The 13,231-nt window shown below is 43.0% G+C and overlaps 1 protein-coding gene across 2 annotated transcripts in view; it reads left to right on the top strand.

Moving 5' to 3' along the window:
* The first annotated feature begins 1,453 nt into the window (after window positions 1-1,453).
* Window positions 1,454-13,231, top strand: part of LOC128512774 (nuclear factor of activated T-cells, cytoplasmic 1-like) — a 63,542-nt gene continuing 51,764 nt past the window's right edge. Inside the window, exons 1-3 of one of the 2 annotated variants that reach the window (XM_053486187.1) lie at window positions 1,454-1,577; window positions 6,558-7,542; window positions 8,788-8,947. In XM_053486187.1, the coding sequence (XP_053342162.1) occupies window positions 1,454-1,577; window positions 6,558-7,542; window positions 8,788-8,947 (1,269 nt within the window). Of the gene's footprint in view, window positions 1,578-5,224; window positions 5,416-6,557; window positions 7,543-8,787; window positions 8,948-13,231 lie in introns of those variants that run through there. The other variant, XM_053486188.1, reaches the window with a different exon arrangement.

Consider the following 13,231-nt stretch of genomic DNA (forward strand, 5'->3'; position numbering starts at 1 on the left):
GGATATAGCACCATGAGTCCAGAGAAAGTTAACAAGAATGGTACAGAGAAAATGTGCAAGTGCAAATTAATTTTTTTTTAAGTCAGTAATACTGTGTTCTGTATTCTATGTTCTGATTGTCTGGAACTTGACATAGTTTAAATGGTACTGTTTCCATATGGCAAGAAAAAAAATTACAATCATAATAAAAAGTTAAGAGAGGTTTAATGTCTGTTTGTTTTGCATTTTACTTCATTGATATGTCTTTTCTAAACGTTTTGAGATTTTTTAAATGCAAAACTTGGACTTTTTGGTCATGTTTTTTGGGTGGATGGAACAGATTATCCGCATTTACTGAACTTGTTATTGTTTGCTTTGGGAAAATGTGCTCAGCTATATACTGTATATATATATATATATATATAGGCCTATATAAAATTTAAGTTACAAATCAGGGACCACTGTACAGTATACAGATTCAAGATTCAAAGGACTTTATTAATCCCAGAGGGGAGTTGCTTTGTCTTGGTTACAGTTGCTTTCCGTTGTTTTAAAAGAGACAATAGAGACAATGAAGTTGGGTGAAAGTGTCATGTCCTCATATGACGTGTCCGTCTATACTGCTTTGTCCTGAATACAGGGTCGCTGGGGGCCTGGAGACTTAGAGGACATGAGGTGGGGTACACCCTGGATGGGGTGCCAAACTATCACACACACACACACACACACACACACACTACAGGCAATTTGGGCATGCCAATTAGACTAATCTGCATGTCTTTGGACTGTGGGAGGAAACCCACCAAGCATGGAGAGAACATGCAAACTCCATGCACAGAGAGGGGGGAATCGAACCTGGAACCTGGAGGTGCAGGGCGACGCATTGAACCACCGTTATACGTTCAAGAGAATAAAGATAGTCAAATACAGTATGTGAATAAGAATCACTTATAATAATAATAATAATAATAATAATAATAACGGACGTGGCAGTAGGAATGTTGATGTCAGGCGGAATCCCTTCCCGGAGAGAGAGAGCGCGCGAGCGCGAGCTGCCGGGGGGCGCGACCGTCAGTAACCGGAGGGCGGCGCGTGGGATTCGGTAGGCGGGAGAGAGAGGGGGGGTGGGGGTGGTATAGGAGGGTATTTTCCAGGTTTAAATACGGCGCGGTGCGGGAGCTCCGTAAACACTCGCGTCACACAACGCCGGTAAAAAAAAAAACACACACACACATACACACACGGAGAGCCTCAGTATGATGAGCAGCGCCAGAGCGCGCACGGACTGACCGCGTAACCAGACACACACACACACACACACACACACACAGCGGATCCGGGATGCACACTTTACACTGATCTCACTCCAGATCTCACTTCAGCGTCGCTCGACTTATTTAGATTTTTAATTTATATTTTTCTTTTGATTTTTTTTTTTTTTTAAAGTTTGCGCGCTCCCGTGTCGACAGGGTGAATGCCCGCGTCTGCGTGCACGCGTCCCGATTCGAGCGCCAACTTCACCCGGCCGGCTTTGGGCAAACGGAGAGGACCCGAGCTCTGCTGCTCCGCTCGGTACAGCATGAAGTCTGCGGAGGAAGGTGTGTGCGCGCGCCTCTGTGTGTGTGTGTGTGAGTGTGTGTAAGAGAGAGAGAAAGATCATTGCATATCACCTGCTTTAAACTCAACCTGATGCTGATGCATTGTGTTTATCCTATTCTGAAAAAAAATATATATATATATTGTTAATAATTAATCATACAGTACATGGAATAAGATTAAAGAAAACAGACTTGATACTTTTCGAATAAACTTCAGACGTTGGCTAAGGATGCAACATTGTATTCTATTGGACAGTACAGGATTGATAGAATAGACAGAATGAGACTCCACACTTTGGTTGTGCTTTACTTCTGTGAACACACAAGTTAGGAATAAAAATAGATCAGGCTTTTTAAGCATATTCACACTGATTAAGTATTAATGACCGATTAATGCACTCATATCCGAAGTGCAGCTATTTAAACGCGGAGGTGAGACAGTGGCATTATTATATTATCTGCTCCTGTCAAAAAAGTTTTGAGTTTTCAATGGGAAAACAAATACCATAAAATCACTGCAATACGTTGATAAGCTGCCTAATGCAAGACTTGGGCAAGTCTGTGTTCTGAGACGCACAGATTAGAATAGACTGTAGTTTTCTAGTTAATTTTTTTTATTAAAGTTTTCATTAGGACTGTAAGCGAGATGTTGTTGACTGAATAATGCAATCGTCTTATATAATGAAATGATTATTGCAGATGTTAGGAGTGTCATTCCATTAAAGCGGCTTTTGCTTTAAGGCTGGACTTAAACAAAGATGAAAGTTTGAATTAATGTTATGCTCACGCCAAATACAATTTGGTTTTTATTAAAAAATAATGAATCTTTAAAATTTACTGACATCAAATTATAATTATATAACAGCTGATACGGTTACTTTAAATGAGAATAGAATGCGATAAATAAAAGAGAAAAAAGAATAGAATAGAACTGCAATTAGGATTCATTTCATGTTGATGTCTTTTGAAATCCCAAAGATTCCAAGTTTAACACGTTAAACTTAAATAGCAAAGAACAAAACAGACTAAAGATGCAGTGTTTATTAATTCTCTGTCGATTTCTTTATTTGTGTATTATCAATTGTAAAACCTAATAGATCCAGTAACAATTAATTGAATTGGAAGTAGAAGAGAATACAGGGCAGAATAATGGTTAGCACTGTGACCTTGCACCTCCAGGGTCAAGGGTTATAGTCCCACCTTCAGGTCTGTCGAGTTTCCATGATCTCTCTGAGCTTGGATTGGTTTCCTCCAGGTCGTTCAGTTTCCTCCCACAGTCCAAAGACATGCAGATTAGACTAACCAGCCCTTCCAAACTGTGTGTGTGTGAGTGTGTGTTTGTCTGCCCTGCGACGGACTGGCACCCAATCAAGGGTGTACCTTGCCTAGTCCTCTCCTGTGACCCATTATAGGTTGGAGAATGAGTGAGAAAGTGAGTGAGGATAGAGTAGAGTAAAATAGAATAACGCAGTCATATTAATTTCTTGTTAAATGTTTATTATTCTTCATATATCTAATGGATAAACACTAACACCTAACAATGGCAGCCACAATATTAATATTAGAATTAAAGAGAATTTCTATTAATTCCTTCGCCCTCTTTCAATTCCTTTTTTCATGCATTATCAATACTGAAACTTAATAGAGCCAATGACACTACTGTATATTGAATTTGAATGGTGGTGTAGTGGTTAGCACTGGGGCCTTGCAACTCCAGTGTCGACGGTTTGATTCCCGCCCTGACTCTCTGTGTGTGGAGTTTGCATGTTCTCCCCCTGCTTGGTGGGTTTCCTCCAGATACTCTGGTTTCCTCCCACAGAACGGAGACATGGAAAGTAGGTTGATTGGCTTCATAAAATCCACGTAGTGTGTGTGTGTGTGTGTGTGTGTGCCCTGCAATAGATTGGCACTCCGCCCAGGGTGTACCCTGTCTCATGCCCTGAGTACTCGAGATACAATGATGAGAATACTGAGTACTCCCATAACCCTTTGCAGGATAAGCGGTATAGAGAGTGAGTGAGAATATAATAGAGATGCAGTTTTTCTTAATCAATTTCCAGTCAAATCCTTTATTCATGCATTATTTATAGTGAAACACAAGAAAGGTAATGCTGATATATTGAATTTAAAGTAGAACAAGAACAGAATAGAATAGAATACAACAGAATAGAAATGCAGTTTGTATTAATGTCATGTCAATCCTGTTATTAATGCATTATCAATACTGAAACTTAATAGGGTCAGTGCCACTATATTGACTTTAGTATAGAATAGAATAGAAAAGAAAAATTAACATCATGCTCATACTTTTAATAGAATTTTTAATGTTTTTTCGACTATTTAATGGCGTGATATTCGAAACTCCTGCAAGCTGCATGCATTAATAGAATCATAAACCTCTGGTTACATTCAAAATAGAACATAGAAATGAAAAGAATATTACTATTGCATTCTAGAATGTGTGTGCTGTGTAGCCGTTAATGAGTTGCTTCTTTCTCGCTGTCAGTCATGAGTCCACAAGCAGTCTGTTATAACACCTACGATTTATTTATTTATCTATTTATTTATTTTGCATGGGTGCACAGCTGTTACGGCCACAAATAGAACGGCCCGTGCCTGTGATAGTTGCATCAATGTGTTGCAATATTGCTGCCTCAGTTTTCTTTCTGTTTCCTTAACTCGAGAGTCTCGAGAGTTCAGTTGGGATCAGGACAGGACTGCAGACTCGACATCGCATCATTCGTTAGTAGACGCAAGCTTGGCGTGGTGCTACGGGAATCGTAGCGTATCAAGGGTTTTATAAAGGATGATGGATCTCCGTCTCTTACGCTTACTCCAGTAACTAAAGCGCACTGATGTCATGGGCTGTGCGTCGATTTGGGGTTCCTTCTGTCTGTATGTGTGGTTTGGGGGATTGCATTACTGTGGCGAGGGGAGCATGATTATTCGTTTCAGCCCTCTGCTTTTAAGCCTCATAATTGATAGCAGACTGCTTGGTTTGGGTATGCATGTGTGTCGCATCAGCACTTGAGCCCACGTGTGGGTGGGTGTGTGGGTGTATGTGTGTGTGCGTTGTCTCAGCGCTTCAGCCTGCTGACGGCGGCAGTTTTCTGCACCCCTCTTCCCATGTTGTTGCCCAAACCTCTGTCTCTGATACCCATAATTTTGCCAGACGCACAATTAAGAGGCTGACTCTCCCCAAAAGTCAGTCCAGTGGATAACTGTTAAAAAGAAGGGAGAAAAGAAAAAAAAACCTCCATGCTCTCCTGTAGGCCAGTTTGCATAAGATAAAATTCCATCCATAGGGCAGACTTCTGCTTTATTCCCCCATGCGTTCATGCATGTGGTGGACGGCTACGCAATCTACACTAGCTCACTTCCCTGTCAAGCAGCTCCGCTGAGCTCGAAATGCAAACACGCCATGCCACGAGGAGAGAAAACCCCGTGTGCATGATGTGCATGTAGGCGACGTGCGCAGCCGTAGCTACCTGCTGCTCTTTTCTGCAGAGTGCTTGTGAATCACAGAGTGCCTCAAAGTTGAAAAAGGAACTAGTAAGGGGCGGATCAAGCTGCGAGAGAACCCTGAGAATGAGGCGGCAGGTGTTTTTTTTTTTTTTTTTAAACAAGAGTAAGGAAGAGATAAGAGCTCTGGTTTGACTGAACAGGATGTCAAAAGCCACTGCACTGCTCTGCTCGAGGAGCTGCTGATACACAGCGGCGCTTACACACTCCTTCCCGGAGACGCCGAAGATGGGATCCGGCCATAAAGAGCCAGAGTTTGATTTCAGCTTTCTGTTTGAGTACGGCAGCCGAGGAGGAGAGATGGAAATGGAGAGAGGTGTGTTGGGCAGGTGGCAGTGAGAGATAGACAGAGAGAGAGAGAGAGAGAGAGAGTGTGTGTGTGTGTGAGTGTGTGGATAAAGTGTCAAGGAGTAAATCTGTTTTTTTTATTTTGAGAAACTTTGAGTTAGAAATACTAATTCTTTAGTTTATTTATTTTTGCAAAGAATTAAAAATTTATGTTTTTCTATTTAGTAAATATGTTTATTATTAATTATTAATTAATTTGTATTTATTATACAGATATATTAATATTTCACCTTTGCGACTAATTTTATTCCTGTTTCATCAAAAACTGTTGATTTGTGCTGTTTTGCTGTTTTGTGTGATTGTCAGAGACTGATAGATGGATAGAAAAAGAAACTGAAAGAAAGAGAGAGAAAGATTATTTTATTTAAATCATACTGTTTTCAATTGCTTTTTAACTTTTTTAAATTATTATAAAAAAACATTTTTAGTTTTTTTTTTTTTTTTTTTGTAACCACAAAATCTATTCAAGAGTGACAGCATTTTTTTTCAGCGTATCTGCTTCTGGAAATAGTCTGTCACACACTAATTTTAGTCATTCTGCCCACGCATTCTGTGGTGCATGACAGGTTCATCATTTCACGTGGTGCCCTGGTTGCGTACCGCTGCAGTTAGCAAATATAGATTGAGGTGAAGGGGCCGGCCACAAGAAAGCGTCACTGCGCAAACAGAACGCAGTGTTTTCTTTAGAAACCTGAATGAGTACGAAGACAGGGTCATGATAGGGAGTTTTTTGTTTTTACTCATTTAATCATTTTGTACGCTTTCGATCCAGGTTCGAGTGAAATAATTACATCACAGGTTTTGAAATAACTGCTACAAATGATCAATAATCCCGGGGTGATGGTTGGAATTTATTATGTTTGATAATAGATATTAGATGCAGATAAGAACTTAAATCAGAACTTATGTCGGATTTCCTATAACCAGCCTTCTTATCTCCTTGAGCTGACCTTACATACTTTTTTACTTTCTCTATGATACTCATGTAAAGAAATTTCCATGCCCCAAAGTACATTTTAAAGTAAGCCTGCTACTTTCTCCATCTTTCACTAATAAACAAGCCAGACTTTTGTCTTTAACTTATCATCTTTTTTTCTTTTCTCTTTGCAGAGGCTTTTAGCTATGCACCAAACGTAAGTCTGTCTCTCCCACTTGGCATGGCCAACCCCTGCCTGGCATCCCAGTACCACAGTCTTCAATCAAGCCCCGTTATTTCAGTCTCATCATGCCACCAAGCGAGCTACGGACTCCACGAGAGCGCCATGGCTCCCAACTACTACTTCCCTGGACTTCGTCCCAATGGTGCACCACCTTTGGAGAGGCCACGGATCGAGATAACGTCCTATGGCCAGATGCCTGAGGAAGAGGTAGAACAAAGTGGCACCATGGGCCCTGTGGCTAAGCGAGTCAACATTGTGACCTTGACCTTGCCCGGCGCTGATGGGTACCGTGACCCGAGCAGTCTGAGCCCAGCAAGCAGCTGCAACTCTGATGCCTCATTTGAGTCTGGTTTCTACAACTATGAAAACTCACCCCAAAACTCACCCTGGCAGTCACCGTGTGTCTTGCCTAAAGGATCGTCCTCTTTGATGCTGTCTTGCCCACCCCATGGGCATGCCGCTGGCCCGTCCCCTCGTCAGTCCCCTTCCAACTCCCCCAACGAGGAAATCGGAAGTCATGGCAAGCGGAAGTATAGCTTCAGCGGCACTCCTTATGGGCACGCACCAGGCATCTCGCCCAACCATTCTCCCGGGGCTTCACCACAAGGTTCACCAAGGATCGAAGAAAGCTGGCTGGGAACCACTAACCAGTACACCAATTCAGCCATCGTGGCAGCCATCAATGCTCTCAGTACAGACGGCCTACCCGATCTCGGAGATGGCGTTCCCAACAAGAGTCGGAAGACCAGTGTAGAGCACAATGCCAGCATGAGTCTGAAGGTGGAGCCGGCGAATGACGATGCAGGCACAGAACTAGGCCAGGAGGACTATAGCAACTCCAACTGCATGCCATTCAAGAAAGAGAGCTATTGCTCAGGATTCCTGGATGTGCCACCTCACCCATACTCATGGCCCAAGCCCAAACCTTACCTCAGGTACGAGAAAAATAGTACACAGAATTGAATCTATTTAAACATTTGAGGTAGGATTATTGACACATGGACTTCAGACACAGGGTTACAGAGCCGATGAATAATTTGAGTTTACATGCAGACAAAGTCTCCTCCTTGGTGTCAAAAATAAAACCAGTTTATTCTATTTAGTCGATCGTATATTTATTCTAAGAGTAAGAGACAGGAGACGTATTTTATAAATCACTTTTCAAAGGGTTGCGCAATGCATTGTGGGCCAGTTCCTATAGCAACCCACACATAAACACTCACCAACACATGACTTTATTATTTTGTTGTTTTTACTGTTTTTAACAGGCCTCTGGGTCCGCCTGTGGTCATAGTGCACGAGTGTGTATGTGTGCGCGAACTTTCCTCCGCCGGCACACTTTCCTGTCGGAAATCAAGTGTTTGAGGGTGATAGTGCGGAGCAGGAAGTGATGGTGTCAGTCCTGGTGGTACTGGCTGCAGATTCCCCTTCCCTCTCAGACGCATTAGGGCGATAAAGGGAAGATAAAAATGCAGATAAAAAGTGCAAAGGAAAGCCGGTTCGTTTCGGGTCAGCAAACACACAGAAAAGTTCCAAGAGGATGCCTGAGATTGTGTCCGTTTGTGTTGATTTAGGTTGCATCGTCCAGGCATCCGGGTGTGGTGAAATTTTGTTCCGTCAGTGTGTGTGCTTTGTCTGACTTTTCACGTGGGAACGTGTTCTCCCATCTCTTACTCTTTTAGGACAACAGTGAATCACAAACACAATACAAAACATATATATTATTATTATTAGTTTTATTTTATTATGATGTTTTAAAAAAGTTTTATAATTTTGGTGGAACCGAATTCATCCACTTAAAAGCATGAGCACTTTTGTGGAGACCCAGATTGATGAGCTGTCAGATCGTGATAGAATGCATGGTACACTTTAAATTAAGCGCATGCTTCTTTCATTAATTCTTCTAAAAGAAACAAACAAACAAACAAAAACCCTCCACAATTAGCTGCCAGACTTTGAAAATTAAGTATGTCAGACTTTGACTACGCCAGATTAGATTAGAGACAATGATGAAACGAAGGGGTCCGGGTCCTGTGCGCTTGCCGGAGCAGGCCGAAAATCTGGTTTCACTCATCCGATTAATGCCTGCGAGACTGTCTGTGAGTGGAGTATGTGTATATGTGTATGTGTGTGTGTGATGCATAAATCTTGATGAAGTGCTCTGTCCTCTGATTTGGCAGCCCGTCCCTGCCGGCTCTTGATTGGCAGCTGCCGTCCTGCTCAGGTCCCTACAATCTGCAGATTGAGGTGCAGCCCAAATCCCACCACCGTGCCCATTATGAGACGGAGGGCAGCCGAGGAGCAGTGAAGGCCCTGTCAGGAGGGCACCCTGTGGTGCAGGTATGCTAACCTTTCTTCTGCTATACAGAAAATCTTACAAGAGAAAACATCTACAGTCATTTCTGTCTAATCAGCCACATGGATTGAGCTAGTATTGAGTGTAGAACCCCATCTATACATAGTGCACATAACGTTGCTGAGCCTAGACCTGAGCAACTGTAGCAACCCCAGTTGATAGCACCGCCATGCAGTGAGGACTATGTATGATGGGTGCATCACTTTATGCTCTTTCCCTCGTACCACGACACGCACATCGCTCTGTGGCAGGGTCAGTCTGGACAAGTGATCTTTTTGCATTGTTCCAAAGTCCAATCTTTATGCTCCCTTGCAAGGTGAAGCCTACTTTTCTGATTAGTCTCACTGACTATTGCCTTTCTTATGGCTCCACAGCTGCAATCCCGAGTTCCCATCACATAGTGTGTGTATATTATATATGTATATACATATATATATATTATTATTTCTGCCTTTACTCCGAAATGAAGAAACTGTTTTATTACACATGACTTTCTCCCTGTTTTTTATAAAATGTCTGGCTGACCATCTGAGCTTTAAATAAAGGTAAACATGCATTCGAGAGTGACAGAAAGAAAAAGAGGGTGTGTATACATTTGTGAGTGAGATGCTGGTGTGTATGTGTTATTAATGGCCCGTGAAGTCCGAAGTCAATCGAACTACACCGTTTCTAGGAGCGAATTGCAGTGGCGCATATTATCGCAATTACTGTGGGGTGAGAGCGCTGCCTCTAACTATTGTGTTTGGCAGGGGTTATGGGGCCCACGTCACTCTCACCTGCATTACCTAACACGTGTTAGAAAAAAGCGCTCTCTATTTTTCTCTGTCTTGAACTTAGCCCCCTAATTCCCGTCTTGGTTTATCCAAGGTGGAAAGTGCACTTGAAAGTGCAACGCTACATGTGTGTGTGTATGTGGTCGGGAGTGACGCGCGTGTGGCCGTGAAATCAATAATGTAATACATTCAGACGCAGACACACTGGCGCGGTGCTGCCGTCTCTTGGTAAAGGCAGTAGTCAAGGCATTGCAGCTGTTTTCCAAACCCTTATTTTCTCCCCAGTCGAACACGGGCACTTTCACTTCCCAGCACAGCAGCTGCCGCCCAGCCAGTTTCAAACCTAATTCATCAACTCTCAGGTGTTATTTATAATCCATTTCCTCCCCCCAGTAGAAGTCATGTCTCGATGCTGAGGTTGAGTTTGTTAACACGGGCCTGCAGGGAGGTAGACGTTAACCAGTGTAGCCTGTCACATGGCAGCGATTGAGAGTTGTACACGACTAAGACTGCCAAGAGTGCCATCCATCTCTCATGGGTGTAGTACCATTGGTAACAAATATAAACCCCGGCACCCATATGCTGTGGCTTACGCTACATCGCCAAAAGTAAGTAACCACCTGACTGTCATGCTCATATGTGTTACTTCCCCAAAAGTTGGACGGTCAAAGTTTTTCTATAATATCTTTTATGCTATCGTTTTAAGATTTCCCTCTCCTGAAACTAAAAGGTCCAAACCTGTTCCAGCATGACAATGCCCCCCATCTGCCCCGACCCCCCCCCCCCCACCCCCCCCATCCGTACAACTACATGAACACAATGGTGTAAAAGAACTCGATTGCCCTTCACAGTACCCTGATCATACTCCCACTGAACCCCCTTGGGATGAACCGGACCACTAACTGCGCCACAGACCCAACATCATCCAGCATTATTGCCTGACCTCACTAAGCCTCTTGCAGCTGAATGAGCACAATCACAATGATGTGTCCAAATTAAATGAAAAACCTTCCCAGAACGGTAGAGGTTATTATAACAAAACATGTGATGTGGTATATGTGAAACATGTAATACCCCAATAGAATAGGTTATTTAAAAAAAAAAAAAAGTTCGCTGTTCTAAGCGCTATCGGGTGTCCACAAACTTTTGACCATATAGTATTTCAGTCTCTGGTCAGCTTCATTTATTTATGCAGAAACCACAAATTGCTTTATTTTCATTTTTTTCTATTTTAAAACAGTAGAATTTCCATTTTGGAGTATGTTTTAGTTGTACAATGTGATTAGAGTTTCTTTAAAAGAACGAAAGCTGAAAAATACCACTTCGGTGACGCACTTCATCTTCCGTGCTCGCATTGTTATCATGCTTCAGCTTTTACTTTTCTTCACTGTGATTTAATGCCTTAACCGCTCCAGTTTGGGGGAGATATACGAGGGCTTTCGTCAGCCTGCTGCCTCCCGAGCAGACAGCAGAAGCTTACTCGCTGCTCTCTCTTGTCTGGGTTAGCCAATCCGGTCCAGTGAGAGAGAAGTGCTGTAAGAAAGGAGCTTTAGCTTAGTCATGCTTCAACTCTTGCCAACATTTATCGTAGATGATCCAAAGCTGAGAGTAGAGTGGGTTGTAATTTTAACTCCCCCAACCAACCCCTGTACTTACTTACTTACTTACTTACTTACTTACTTACTTTCCTTGCCGGAGCATCGTTCACATCATGGCTGCCAGGATAAGGCAGTAATGAAGAGCAGGCTTTGGGCGGGTGGGTGGCAGCCATGGAGAACAGCAGCAGGGGGGATGAGGGAAGAGGGTGTGGGGCGCAGGGAATCAACAGGCAGCCAGCTGAGGCTCGGCAGAGCTCCTTCCCCTCTGGGACCCTATGCTTCCTGCTGATTAAGGACCCTAGGCACAAGTGGTGCTCCTACAGAGGAGTAGGGCATGATATGGGGCAAAGAGAGACAGGAGACCCACAGCCCAGCTGATGCTACCATGCTGTGTCTCCAGGGGCATTCGTCTCATTGCTTGTGTAATTTCTGTTGAGGCAGTCATCTCTCGAAAGGGCTCCCAAGTCAATCTATGAGCTGACACTCATTCCAAAATGTTTTCTTTTATGCACCAACACACATAAACACACACACACACACACACTGCTTCTATTGTGGTGGTGACACAACTTTCCTGTAGAGTAGCATTGAAAAAACAAGAATACAAACAAAGTGGTAGCCACCAGTGGCGCCCATCCCTTGTCAAACAGAGCCACATCACACATCATTTGTATAGCGATCACATGGGGGTTGTATTTTAATTTTCTGTCATGTGATGCAAACAGCTGGAACACCAACAGAAAAAAAAATGGCAGCAACCCCCTTCTCCCCTCGGCATACTCATTAGTTATCATTGAGGTTCTGCCGTAATGAGCAGAGGTGTTTTTCTAACCCCTTTCACCGCTGCCAAACACACAGACTTCCCTTTGTTTAGGAAAGTTCCTTTCCTAGAGGTGACATCACTCTCCCTATACACTACACCACTGGCAGACTGGAGACCAAGGCTTACCGGAGATGCCCCATGTTGGTAGACATCTTCTTCCCCCTCTTAGACAAGGATATTGCCGGCTAACCGTTCCCTCATTGTCCCTGATCCCCTCGCGTCTTTTATTTCCCAGTTTGGCTTTTTATGAAGGAAGCTGACCCCTGTAGCCACTTTTCCTCTTTACTAACTACTGCCAACCGCAATACTACTGGGGCGATGTCCGTCTGTGGAAAAGGCACACTGTTGCTCCAAATTCATTGCCAACATCTACATGATGGTTTTTGGACGCATTCTAGAGGAATCTCAAGGACTACCTTTGAGGGATTGAGCACCTCAAGAATGATGGGTTTTCCATCAATCTGAAATGAATATTGTGAGTGTTTGCCAGTGCTGAATTACATGGAACTATGTTTTAAAAACTGTTGAAGACCAAAGTGTAACTCAGTTAGTATTCCCATAAGTTACAACTATGTTTTGATGGTTTAAAGACTTGGCATTGGTTAAACTTTAGAACTGTACCTGAAAGCGAGGGTGATGGGGAAACCTGATTCCCTTTCGGGTAGATAGATTCTCTGTTTTGGGTACTACTTGAACACTCTCTTTCCAAAGCCTGAGGTTTGGACAAAGAAATGAAATGCATTAGGGATCAGACATTTTCTCTTTGAAAACATGTTTCACCAGTAAATCTACTGGAATCCCCATGAAGTATGGTTGACAGCTCTATTAAAAAAAAAAAAATCAAGAAGGCAGCATATTGCAAATAATTACTGTCTCGTGTTTATTATGTAAAGATCCAGTAATCACTCCGTGCCCAGATTTCCTTTTCTTTGAGGGGCTCCCCTTACTCAAGACCTTGGTATTGGGAAACCACTAATTGCAACCATGGAGTAACTCAAAGAATGCTGTGCGACGGCAACATTTTCATTGGTCTGAGGTGCTGACCACAGATTTATGAGGTAAGGCATCGTTGGC

This window comes from Clarias gariepinus, chromosome 25, assembly GCF_024256425.1.
Source record: "Clarias gariepinus isolate MV-2021 ecotype Netherlands chromosome 25, CGAR_prim_01v2, whole genome shotgun sequence".
NCBI lineage: Eukaryota > Metazoa > Chordata > Actinopteri > Siluriformes > Clariidae > Clarias > Clarias gariepinus.